Genomic DNA, 13610 nt, shown 5'->3' with positions numbered 1-13610 from the left:
CTATGTCACATAAATAATAGAAACAAGACGAGAATTATCTCTCACTTATTTCAAAGTGAATAACGAATAGATTGTTTTGTTTTTGTTAGCTGGTTTATTGGAAAATTATCAATTGATGATAATGGGTTGATTGGATAAAGGGATCAAGTATTCAAATATCACCATTTATGTTATCAATACAAAAATGATTTGCTTGGAACACGAATTGAAATTAAGTGAGTCGAAACCCGGAAACGGAAGCGCATTTATTATTAAAGTTTATGAAAATTTTACATCTTAAAGACGAAATAGTAAGTCTTATCTATATGTTGAGTAAAAATTATGGAAACATCCTTAGAAGAAATGCGGGTCTAATTTGACTGAAACTATCCACTTTTGAAGTGACTTCATATTACCCGTATTTTCCTTATCAGCAGAAAGAGTCACGTTAACTAATCCCTGAAGCATTTAACAGAGAAACAGAATGGAGACTTCAAAACTGATTTTCATTTATAATCAACTTAGAAATGAAAGTGTGCAAACTGTAAATCTAGAAATTCTATGTGTTTATGTAAACAAAGATCTTACTCGTTGAATTTCGAAATCGTTAGAGATAAGAATAGGTGGTGTGCAAATGAAGATCTTCTCTTGTCCGTCTATCATCATCCTAGGGGTGTTTTCCTGATATTTCTGCACAATAATAATGACACCCGCTATACTGTTTTCGTTTTAATGATACGATTTCCGGATTAAACGAAACTCCTGGAAAGAGTTTATAAAGGGGCGACTGGGAAGGGTAGACGGGGAGGTAGGGGGTGGTTAGGGTGAAAGGGGAGTGAGAACACGTTGCATTCGCTTCCTAGATGAGGAAACGCGACGAGTATCGGCTTTTCGGCGAGTGAAGCTCCCAGACACAACATAATTACGAGAAAGAGGGAAAGTGCAGCAAGAGGGTTGCCGCGATTTTTCAACTTTAAGGGAACTTTATACGAGGGTTGCTTCCTTGTCCGGATCAATACGGTCTCGCCCTCTATCGCCGTCGCAGTCACTACTACCATTACCACGACTGAAATCTAACATTTATCGATACCAATTCAATTACGTTGTACCGATAGACAACCCCCTCTCCTTAATGTTTCACCGTGACATTGCTACCCTTTCGAACCATCCCTATCCGCTTTGAAATTGATTCCACCCCCTTTTAAAAAGATTAACAAATTTTCATACGTTGGCTTCGAATAAGAAATAAAATGATTCATTATTTATTATTATTGTTATTTTTATTATAAATGGTATTAGGTGTATGAAACAAAATGCGGTAAATAACATTTGAATCCTAAAATTTAATTAGAATGAAGACATTTAAAAAAAGAAGTATTTTTGATAACATCTCTCTTTTTAGGAATTGGAAAATAATATTTATAATGCGATTATATAAAATATTATATAAAATATTACCATTTCCAAATTAAACTACACAAAATGCATACGAGTATTATATATTAGGTCGCTTGAAAAGTTCCGTCATATTTTACTTAAAATATATATTTATAGATCGGTACGAACTTTCCAAGCAACCTAATATATGCTTGACTTGTAGTCAGTTTTTATGAATCATACCAGATAAAATAGAAGTCTTGAAATATCCTGACAATCGGGTTTAATTGATCACATTAACTTCACGTCAGATTTAATCAATTGTCGAGTGCTTATACGTGTATTGTAAGTTGCTGTATTCTTACTCTTCTTGCAGGTCGTTCAAAATGGGTTGGAGATCCTAACGTATCTTGCCGATCGGATGGGTCATGATTTTAAGCCTTATATTTCTACAGTAATACAGCCAATGATAGATAGGCTAGGTGAGTAATGATAAGCCATCTTTTAATTCAATTTTATTACACTTTTCCAATAGAAACGTGTCAGGTAGTCTAATGAAAAATCGACAAAATACGTCAAATCGGGATTTTGGCGTCAAGGTGGTCGTTTACGGGGAAAACTTGGTGCAAGAACAGTCAAGGATTTTCTAATTAGCCCCACCAACAAACTATACGTTGAATCATAGTTAATGACGAGATGAGTTCCAGATAGAACAAACTCGATCAATGTTTTAAAGGCCTTTAACGAGGTTGAAGACTATGACAGATGTCAACCTTATTTGTTCACATACTCTCGGCCTCTCCTTTACTATTTCTTTGTCTTTCTAACTTGCCGGTGTTAACGATGTTTAAGGAATTTGGTGCGAACAAAATTTCAGTTTTACTCGACATTACATTTCTATATTATTTCTGTTTTTATTTTTTATTTTGTTGTTCTTCTTTATTTTTAATTTTAATTTCGCATACAAGTCTCTATATTTTATAATATTTCCTTTGATTATATCAAGGGTGAAACGTTTAATATATTAGATGGTTGATGAAATTTTTAAAAGGCTCGCCTAAGTCTCATGTAGATGTATGTTAGTGAGTCAAGGTTTAAAGTGGATTGAACGTAACTTGGTTGAGGTTAACCGGCATAATTTGTAAATAAGGATTTCTAGTTTCTACGTAATTAGATAAGAATTTTCTATTCCTTTTACATATTTCTTTCTCTGTTAATCGCTCATTTTCGAAAGGATTAACCTTTAGTTTTCTATAATACGACCACAAAGAAGAGTGGGATACATTTTTCTCATTTGTTGTTTTATTTTATATAACGTTTTTGTATTTGCTCGGCTTTAAAACACATTTATGTACATCTATATATATCGTAGGACAAATAACAAGAAAATCCTGCAAATTTTTTTAAAAGATACTTAGTCTATTGAATCACCGTTTTCTTAATGAATTAAACACACGGCTATTATCTTCATTATGTTCTCGTTCGTTTTAACTTTTAAGAGAATAAAAAAAAGGACGTCGTGATTCAAGAAGAATTTTCATGTTAATTAGTACGGAAGAGAGAAGGACTGTGAGAAAATTCTTCCTTCTCGAATTTAGACGGAGAAAAAACACGCGTGGAAGTCATTCACATCAAACACGTTGTTGTCGTAGAAACACACATACATATGTATCTATAAATCTCTGAATACTTCTCTAAAACGCCTTCTATGTTATTTCTACCACTACCAGTCAAATAAACTATTTTTAAACTTTTGTACAACTTTTACATATTTAAATGCTATCACATTGCTATTAAATTTTACTTTTTTAAAAAATATGTATACAGTGTATTTTTCAGTATTTACTTCTCGTTTAATTTTAACGTTAAATGAAATAAAAAATGTAGATATCTCATATTTATGGAATTTCACATAATTCATTTATTAAAATTACGAAGTTTATACGATTTGATAAGAAAAGCGAAATAAGCCATCGATTTAATTTAGGTATACAATTTTCAAAAAGGCTGTCTACCAGCTAACTGATTAAATGCCTGTAAATATAATAAATATTGCTTTATTATATTGTTATTGTTTACAATTTCACCTACTTAATAGCGTTCAAATGACTTAGAGGAGTATCCTACCGGCTATTCGGTATTCACCTAAAGATTTTCAAATGATCTAAAACTACGTTATATATCGTGATGAATATATTGTTTTTTAATTAAATTCTTGTTGTTTAACAGGTGACAGCAAAGATGCGACTAGGGAGAAGGCTCATTTAGTTCTTCTTAAAATTCTGGAGAAGGGTTGCTTAACACCTCAACAATTGTTGGATAGATTTCGTCCTGCCTTCACTCATAAAAATGCCAAATTAAGAGAAGAAGCATTGGTTTTATTAACGACAACCTTGAACGAGTAAGTAAAGAATATTATACTGTTCACAGGTCAAAATGATTAACTCCACTTTCTGAATTTTTTAAAATTTTATTACCAATGCGCTTGACCAATATTTAACTTGTCCAATATTTAAATGTCCTTAATAGTAAAGCTTAACAACATTAAATAAGAATAATTTTTATAGTCTTTTAATAATAAATGATATGATAATGCACATTACTTTATTAATCTTCTCTATTATTTGTTTTTTTGGAGTTAATTGATTTGGCTCTTGAGTGGCTCACGCAAAACTTGTTTTTATATTTTATATTATTAAGATTTATTATTTATGTGTTGTTCAGATATTTTTCATATCCATTTCTTTTCAGGCATGGCGCAGACGAGATGGCTCTCTCTGGTGTGATTCCCAGTATCGTCAAATTACTCTCGGACCCGTCCGAAAAAGTTCGAGAAACTGCATTAAACACGTTAACGGACATGTACAGACACATTGGCGAGAGGTTGCGCGTCGACTTGCAGAGGAAACACAATGTGCCGCAAGCCAAGTGAGCGAAATGAGAGAAATCGATCTTTGGCCCTTTGCCTGCATTAATTCGATGAACGGCTACGTTCGTTCCTTTCAACATGAGAACTTGCGGTGTCATATCTAATTTCTAATGTGGAAGTACCGATATCCGTTCATTTTACACGATCAATTGGTCTGTAAAAAATATTCATGTGTTATATATGTATAATATTAATATTTTCACATAAATGTGACACCGCATTTGTATCCGTAGTAATTAGGTTCGTTATTATAATTATTGTTATTGTTGTTGTTATTATTATTATTATTATTGTTGTTTATATACGCAAAGTCATTTAGTTTCTTCGTAAAAGTATAGTTAAGTTGTTAAAAATGAAATAAGAGTAAAGGATGAAAACTCTAAAATACTTCTTTATTTTTAACAAGATCGATTTGTATGTAGGTGATATATTCAAGAGAAACAAGTAATGATAAATTTTTTATAAAACGCGTAGAAGAAAAAACTTGGTGGAAAGTTATAACTGATGTAGAAACATAAATTATTTGATCTTTTTTTCCGTATTATAAGTAGAAGTTAGGTAAAGTTAGGTAAAAACGTGTTGCAAATCTATTTGTGTATAGTATATTCCTTCATGAATTAGTAATATTTATATTTATATTTGTATTCGTGTTACAGACTTCTCTTGTTGATCAAAAAGTTCGATCAATTGAAAGCATCCGGCGATTTGTTACCTCTCGCAATGTCATCCGATGGTGAGTTAGTTATTTTATACACTTTTTCTTTTCTTTTTGCACAAATACGAAATAATTGATCCAAATTATGTAAAACTATCTCAATCTTTAAAATGACAAAAAATTAATTCGTAATTTTTATTTAGCAAAAAATTATTAAACTATAGAACACTTTACATTATTCAATCATTAAAACTATCAAGCTATAGTTTAATTTTATGCTCATAAAATAATGAAAATGTAAAGTAATATTAATTTTTGTACTAAGCTTAAAATCTTCAATTTAATTTTACAGAATATCAGATCATTAAAGATTAGTAATTTTCCGCACGACTTGGCCCAATTGATTTCTTTAAAAACTTGATAATTGATTATTCCACTACTTTTTAAATAATTTACGAATTATTTTTTAATAATTTAAGAATACAGATTATAATATTCTCTCTCTCTCTCTTTAAAATTTCATATCCTAATTTAGAAATAAGACACTATGAAAATTTATTAAAAAACAAATCCGGTAGTCGCGTTATTAAACAGTATTCAACGTATGAGTTTGCATCGTGCTGCCATCCAGGAGAGACGAAGGTTAGCACGTACCATACACCTTTGCATTCGCAAATTCATCTTCCGTTCAAACTCTCTTTCTCTTTTTTTCTCTATCTATCTATCTATCTATTTATCTATCTAGCTATCTCTCTAGCTCTCTCTCACCTTTTCTAACTTCTTGCATACACATTACTTCATGAATATTCAGCGAATACCGCTTCTTCGTCAATACGATAAGAATACTTCTTCGCGTACACAGTACTACCTGACATTAGCTAATTTTAATTTAATTGCACTGTAATGCAACCTCTTCTTCATCAGACTCTTTCTTCTTTCCCGACAAGCGAGACCGAGCGTGTTGCATCGACGATGAGCAAGGAAACGCGATGGCTTACGAGAGAGTACTTATGCGCTCTTTAAAAACCTATGATCTATCTTTCTTTTTCACTCATTCATTCTTTTTTTTTTTTTTTTTAAGTGAACCAAGTGACCTGAAATTCTTTTGTCATCAACATTCGTAGATGATTCTTGATGTGATCGTGCGTTCAAAGTTCATACGAGACACACTTCAAAACATTACAAAAATGATAACATTTACAAACGTCATTTTTTGTTTGAAAATATAATGGATTTCCTAATTCTTCTTATCTGTATCGCTTACATAATATTACGTTCGTAAAGTATTTTAGTATCGTAAATACATACTATATATACACATATATACAAATGCATATGTATCGATAGATATACGGTAGCACGCAATATTGGCGGTATATTCTTTCAAACGTCGCCTGTAATCTATACCAAGTTATAGAACATGTCTCGCTCGAAATCGCCGGCCTTGTAACGTTGTACGACTACTGTCCCCTTCCCATCTGGAGTATTCAAATTTCGGTCGCAAATATTACGTGTCGCACCGGCAATCGAATACTTGACGCATTTTAAAACAGTAAAGTCTTCTAGTGTAAATATGAGGCTTTTGATCATTCTGATGTATGAAAAAAAAAGGAAATAAGAAAGAGAAGACGCGACCCAATGATTCACGTCACGCGTGGATTCTGCTAATGATCACGTAATCGATCTTCTGTTTCTTCTAATGACAATGAGAATGAAATGAAGAAGAGAGAGAGAAAAAAAAATGGAAAGGAATCCTCATGTTATAACTTCCTCCTACGTAATGTTATAGCTTCGTGGAAAATACAATACGACGATCAAAGGATTTTGTTTAATCGAGGTCTTTTAATTTCTCAAGTTTCACATCAAATTCATATTGATGATTAATTTAATCCTCTATAAATTAATTTTTCTTTTTATTATCTACAAAAAAATTGAATTGCCCGAAAAATTAGTGCTGGATTATAAATGTATATTCAACATATATTTTTAAGTATTATATTATATATGTTACGGTCAATGTGTAGATGTTTAGTATTATTACTAGTTTAATTTAATTTAGTAAGTTTATACGGTATAATAACATTATCTATACTAATTCAATTAATTATATCATAATAATTGTTACTTACATTTTAAAAACATTACCCATTTCATATATAAAGTAATAATTTATTTCGTGAACGATAAAATAAAACAAAACATATAAAAAGTATATATGCAAGTTTGTAAATAAAGTTGCATACAAGACATTATAAAGGGTCGGTATTATTGATCAATCACGAGTATAATAGAGTGTAAGTTATTATATTATTTGTTGTATGTAATAGTGTTTACTTTAAATTTTGATATTGTCAGTTTTCCAGAATTTTTAATATTTTTCTGTAATTATTAATATAGTATGATATGCATTATATCTTTGTATATAATAACTGACGATGCATTAACCTATTTATATTTCGTTTATTTTTTGCTGTATACCGAATCATTAGACTTAATAGAGAACATTTAGCATTTTTATAATAGAAAAATATATTTTATCTTTTATTTTTGTTAAAATATTTATAAGAAAATATTTAGCATAACTAAAGAAAAGCAATATTTAGCAGCAATACTGGTAGTAAAAATTCAAAGAGTTAATATACATTTTATTGGTATTGATCGATAACTCTCGGTAATTATGTAGGAGTGTCGTATTTTGATACGAGACATGAATAGTTAAAATCCTTCATACATATTTACCTATCAATATTCGTCAAATTTGTCACGATGGTTCTTGATTCCTCTGCTTTTTAACTCGCTTCGTAATTCGTCGTTCGTCGTTTACATTCGAACGGACAAGCTGAAGGAGCGTGACTAGGAGAACCTAGTCAGCTTTCTTCGTTATTCTCTCTGTCAGCTAACCAGCATGTCTGTTCTTTCCTTCATGCTGTTACACCTCGTGAATACGCATCGATCACGATTAGGTCATACATGGGCTCGGCAGAAGTCACGATGGTTCGACTGATCTCAAAGTTATTAATAGAACTCAAAATAACCGTGAAAAGATAATTGTCTAACATCTTTTTCGATCGTTCAAACAATTGTCATTTCCGTTTGTAATCTTAAATAACTTCTAACTTAAGCTCTATTTTCTTTCAAGATTCTTCATGAACCGAATTTTCATGGCCTTATTTGATTTTAAAATTTTTCTTTCGTCTTCTCATCCCACCTCATTTTAATCCAATGTGTCCTAAAAGTTGAAATCAAATGAAAAGAGGTGATAGAAAAAATCATTTTCAATAAAAAAAGTTTTATGTATAGTCATTTAATTCCTCGCCATTTTTAAGTTTAAAAAAATTAAAATGACTGTATTTGTATTAAAAAATAAAAAAAGAATTTATTCCATTTTATTAGAGATAAACTATTTTTTTTTTTTTTTTTTTTTTTAAGTAATATAGCCAAAAATATTCTAATGTGAAAATCATATTTAACAAAAGTTACCTTAGATTTCAGACTTAAGAACAATAATATAAAGTAAAAGTTTCGATTAAATTTATTTACAGTAAGAAAAGTGGCATTTTTTTCATCTAAAGAAATTCCATTTTTAATACATAATATACACTGACAAAGAAAATTATGTTTGATTCGCATTGGAGCGATTATTACAAAGAAATAAACACGTGTAACTTAAAAACAATGAGAAATCGATATACATGGCGCTTTCTTTGTTGGAAATAACCTCCCTTATTACTTCCTTTGTATTGATCCATGACTTTAGAGACGTTGAAAAGATTTAATTGACAATCGAAATTAATTGAAAGTTAGATAGTAAATCCATCTTAATCACGCGACTTTGTTGTCTCTACGGTATAAATTGTAGACACGTGAACACGTGCACAAAAAGTGAAAGGTAGTGCCGGCTAAGGTGGTATATAACGTAGATTTATCTGTAGTATGCACAGTTTTACGTAGCACGATACGTTCAATCAGATATGAAATACAGAATATTGCTGGTGCCCTTTTTATCATTGACCGGACGTTCTTTAACTGGTGCCCTGTTAACTTTCAGGTCACTCGATTGACTTTACTTTGGTACGTGGTGTAACTTGAGAACTCACGTTTATAACGTTATAAACAACGAATGTAATCGCGACCATAATCGCGGTCAAAGAATTATCAAAGAAAATTGTATCTCTCTCTCACTCAATATCTACTTTTACGATCAATAAGACGCAACGAGACAAACGTTGTTTCAATTTAAATAAAACTAAACGACGCTAAACAGTTTAGATATGAGATTTTATAATTAACATAATCAATGTAGCATATTATCTCAAGTTAAAAACAACGGTACGTATCATTGAAGTTTCTATCCTTAAACTTTTCCTGCTCAAAAACGTTAGATTATAAAAATAAATAAATTAAGAGAAAAAATAAAAGAATAGACGATCGTTGTTATTCACCGATCAGAAACTTCCGATTATAAAGAAAAATAAAAAAGAATTATGAACGAAGATGGGAATGCAAATTATTAAAGATCAGAATTATCTTTGAAAATTAGTTTTAAGTTTGTGATGGCTGACGATATACGGTATAAACGTATGTTTACGTACGATAATATGCAACGTATATGCGATATTATGTAATGTTGTCGGCTGTGCCATTATCACCTTCCTTATGTATTTTAGCAAATACGAACACGTACGTTAGCGTAGGTGTAGTCGATTTTCCTTAGCAACGTTTCATGTATAAATGAACGATTTGTGGGTTCGATGTTCCTCTTCTTGAACTAATATGTAATTCAATAGTCGGTGTCATTGTCATGCGTGAGAAATACGTTGAATCGTTTATTTTATTCTAATCCTCTCTTCCCATCTATGCTAAACATATAATCTCCACGAAATTGGTAAATTTGTATTGTAGCGATAGTACCATGATATAATATGTATTAGTTTTTTTTTTATATAAATATTAAGAAATAAATATATGATAAAATATATCCTATACTATAAATAATAAAAATACTATATATATATATAGTACATACATAAGAGTGTCCCAAAAGTCGCTTTACCAAACTGAAAAATTATATATTTTGTTTGGCAAGTATTTGGAGTTACGGCATAGTAGACCCATATTGCAATACTATAGCTGAAGATTCATAGCTTGAAATAAAAAACAAAATATTGTAATTACTAGATATATATATATATATATCTATTATATATATATATATATACAATATTATAACAGTTTTTATTATTGTATCCTATCAGTACATATTATTACACACATACATATATAGTACATATATAGTAATAGTATATATAATAGTATAATAGCATATTATATATACTATTACTATATATGTATGGTATGAAGCCATTATACCATACAAAATTTCAACAAATATCGAAATTATCTTGAATGATCGATCTACGATTTGTATAAATTTTATTCATTTTGCACCGAATTCTTTTTCTGTGAGGTTTCTTCTTTTTTTTCTCTTTCACCTTATCTATTTTCGTCATTTTGTTATTTTGACGAAGGTCACAACAAGTTTTGAGAGAGATCCATCGTAAACACACGCTATGGAATTTATTTGTATCTTAACACATCTTTTTCTTTATTCGTATTTCGTGTTACGCAAAAAAATCATAGAATCTAGCGAGAGTATGTACAATATACATAAGTCGCGACATTAACAACTTACAATTCGCCGAAGATCGTCGTGTGGAGGAAATTCCTGGCTATCGGCATTGTCGATTGAATGCCCGTTAATAACGTTCACGTCGCCTCTTTTGCTTTCTCCTGAGAACTCCGTTGACATCAATGTAAAAATATATTCCGAGTAGAAAACATTTTCTAATTCTTTTCCGTTTACCTTTCGCATCGTTAATTCCAAGAAGATCACAGGCTTGAAATTAAAATCGAGTCACGCCATTTTGTAAAATAGAAACGACACATATAAATCATCAAATCTTTTTTATATTCGATCTATACGAAAAATAGTCTATGCTTTTTTTTAACTTTTTCACTGTTAAAAAACAATCTTTGTTACTGGTTAAATTTCTGATTACAACATATGAAATTGTAATTTTTTATTTTTACTGAATTTATTACATAGATTACAAAAAAAAATTCTTTATATCTCAGAAATTGTTCTGTTCGTCCTTTTTAAATCCTGGCTGGCGCCTCAGCCAAAAATATTACTCCCAAGTCTAGACACACAAATGAGCCGGTCATTTGCCAAATCGATTAACTCTACAAAAGAAAATAAAGTTATATTTATAATGTTATATCATTTATTATTCAAAGACCATAAAAAGTTTTGTTACTTTTTAGCGTTAAACATTTAATCGTAAAAATTTATTTTAAATATAAAAAATTTAGCTTTAATCAAATGCTCTTATACCAAAAACTTGAAAAATGATGAAAATGGAGTTAATAAAATCTGTAAATTAATCAAATTTAAATAATTATTATTTATATATATAAAAAAATATCCTTGTAGTTTATAAATTTCTTCTGCAGTGTTGAACAAAAGTACTTTCATAAAAATTAAATTTTCCTGTAATATTATCTGTATAAACAAACTAGCTTTTAACAATTAATAATTATTTTTAATTAAAAACGAGCCTTTATACATTTTTCATTATTTTTTATTTATTTGCTTTTATCGTACATTAATTAAAAATAGTCTTGTAACTAAAAGCGTTATACGTTGTTATTATTTATTTATTTGTTTTATACGTTGTTCGTTATTTATATTCATTCTATTTTATTATATACTAATTAAAAATATTTATATAATTCTTTGAAAATATATCTGAAAAAGATATATTTTACAATCAAATTTAATATAAAATCGTATTTAAAGATTTATCAAGGATAATATTTTACAAAAATCGATAATAGTATATATCAATATTTTTGTTTGATACTATCCGTGTGTAAATTTTCCCTTTTATTTTATTCCACGATCTTTAATTAGGTAACCTCGATATCATGCCATGCAATTAAGAAATGAAACTTATAGTAATAGGAAGTGGGAAACGGAAAGATGAAAAGGAATTTCCGATAGAGATTCGCATCGCATGTTCCCTCCCTATGTGTTATCTGGACCCTCGTGATCGAAGCATTTGGGGCAACGATGGAGGAAGAGAGCTTTGTGTGTTGCCCCTTCCCCCACCTCTTTTTCTCTTGGCCGAACCTGGGGAGTCTTTCGACGAGAGACGCCGCAGTTTAGTTTGCTTTGCGAGTCGAGTCGCGAACAACTTGCGAATCGTTCGTAGAAGTGTCGAACTACGTGTAATTTATTATCATATATCTAGAAATTCACGAAACCTTGGTGTATTTGTATAATGATTATATGTAAATCTTTATTTATTAAGTGTAGCGATTATATTTGGTGCCTTTCTAAACAAATCTAGTATTTATTTATGAAGTATTCATTCATCTTTTATTCTTTGAAATAGTATCCATTATTTTCGACGACTTTTGTCGATTGTTTAAGCCATTGTCGAATTCCTTGGCAAAAATAAAATGGCGATTTGAGTAAAATGAATGTAATATCAAGGTACCGAATTATTTGCTACACATAATTATATGCAAATATATGTGTACTGGTGGAAAACACGCGTTGATTTACACTTACTAAACAAATCTTCGTTTGTTGTACTTTAAGTGATTTTTTTTTGGTAGAGAGGCAGGGATGGGGACTCAATTGCGCGTTTATTACATTTGACGTAATTATTTACTCTTTCGCGTTTTTATTTTCTTTTCTCTTCTCTTCTCTTCTCTAAAATGTTTTACGTCACATTAGCAATAACTATTTCTACTTATGTATATACGGTTCTAGGAAATATTTAACTTCATCTTCGTATTCATACACATTCAATGATTTTAGCTGATCGATGATGGCCGTAAAAAAAAATTCATTTACTATTAGTTACATGATACATATTTTTATGTTTTTGTTTTCCATTCTTCTTGTCCGTTCTGATATACATAGATTATTCGAAGCTCTTGTAATAAAAAATTAGAATCGTGTAATGATTGAACGTAATAAATATATGTGGCCGTGAGTAAAATGCTAAAGCACCACGTATATGCTCAAATAATGGAAAAAAAAATAGAAACAATAGAATATCGGTAACGTAGATATGGACGTTAAAAGTGATAAAGCGATGGTAAAAATATTGACTCGTGGTTTTAACATATATATACCTTATAAGAATAAATATCGATCGGAGTAAAACCGCAAGTGTACATTAAAAATATATCTTTTGTGTTTATTTTTTATTATTCAAGACTGGTATAAACACGTGCTTCAATTCCCCTCGCAGTCACGTTGCGTCTTTAGTCCTTTCTCTTTGTTGTGTCGCATCAATCGAGGGTCCCAGGGCTGTATTACAATTAAATATCTCCCTGACCATCCATTATACTTTCTTCCTTTGAATGTTATAAGAAAAATAATAATAATCTTTATTGTTATTATATTATCTAGTAAAAATACTTAATCTTTCTTTAAATATTTTATTTATATTTCATCTATTTCGCAAATTGAAAATAGGACCCAATGTTATTTGAATTTCTTAATTTCAATTTTGAAGTAAACAAATTATACTTTTTTTAAGTAAAATTACTAATCCTTATTTTGTTGCAATAACATTTCATTGAATCGCAAAT

The 13610-nt window shown here is 30.0% G+C and overlaps 1 protein-coding gene across 11 annotated transcripts in view; it reads left to right on the top strand.

Annotated features, from left to right (window-relative positions):
* The window catches only part of chb (CLIP-associating protein), a 37950-nt gene that overhangs the window by 8822 nt on the left and 15518 nt on the right, over positions 1–13610 (top strand). For all 11 annotated transcript variants that reach the window (XM_015316931.2, XM_015316933.2, XM_015316927.2 and 8 more), the window contains exons 2-5: positions 1733–1838; positions 3586–3757; positions 4108–4284; positions 4942–5018. In XM_015316931.2, coding sequence (XP_015172417.1) covers positions 1733–1838; positions 3586–3757; positions 4108–4284; positions 4942–5018 — 532 coding nt within the window. The remainder of the gene's footprint in view (positions 1–1732; positions 1839–3585; positions 3758–4107; positions 4285–4941; positions 5019–13610) is intronic.

This window comes from Polistes dominula, unplaced genomic scaffold (assembly GCF_049000335.1).
Source record: "Polistes dominula isolate Pdom_NZ unplaced genomic scaffold, Pdom_raw_medaka contig_77, whole genome shotgun sequence".
Taxonomy (NCBI): Eukaryota; Metazoa; Arthropoda; class Insecta; order Hymenoptera; family Vespidae; genus Polistes; species Polistes dominula.
This window is presented reverse-complemented; position numbering and strand designations above follow the sequence as displayed.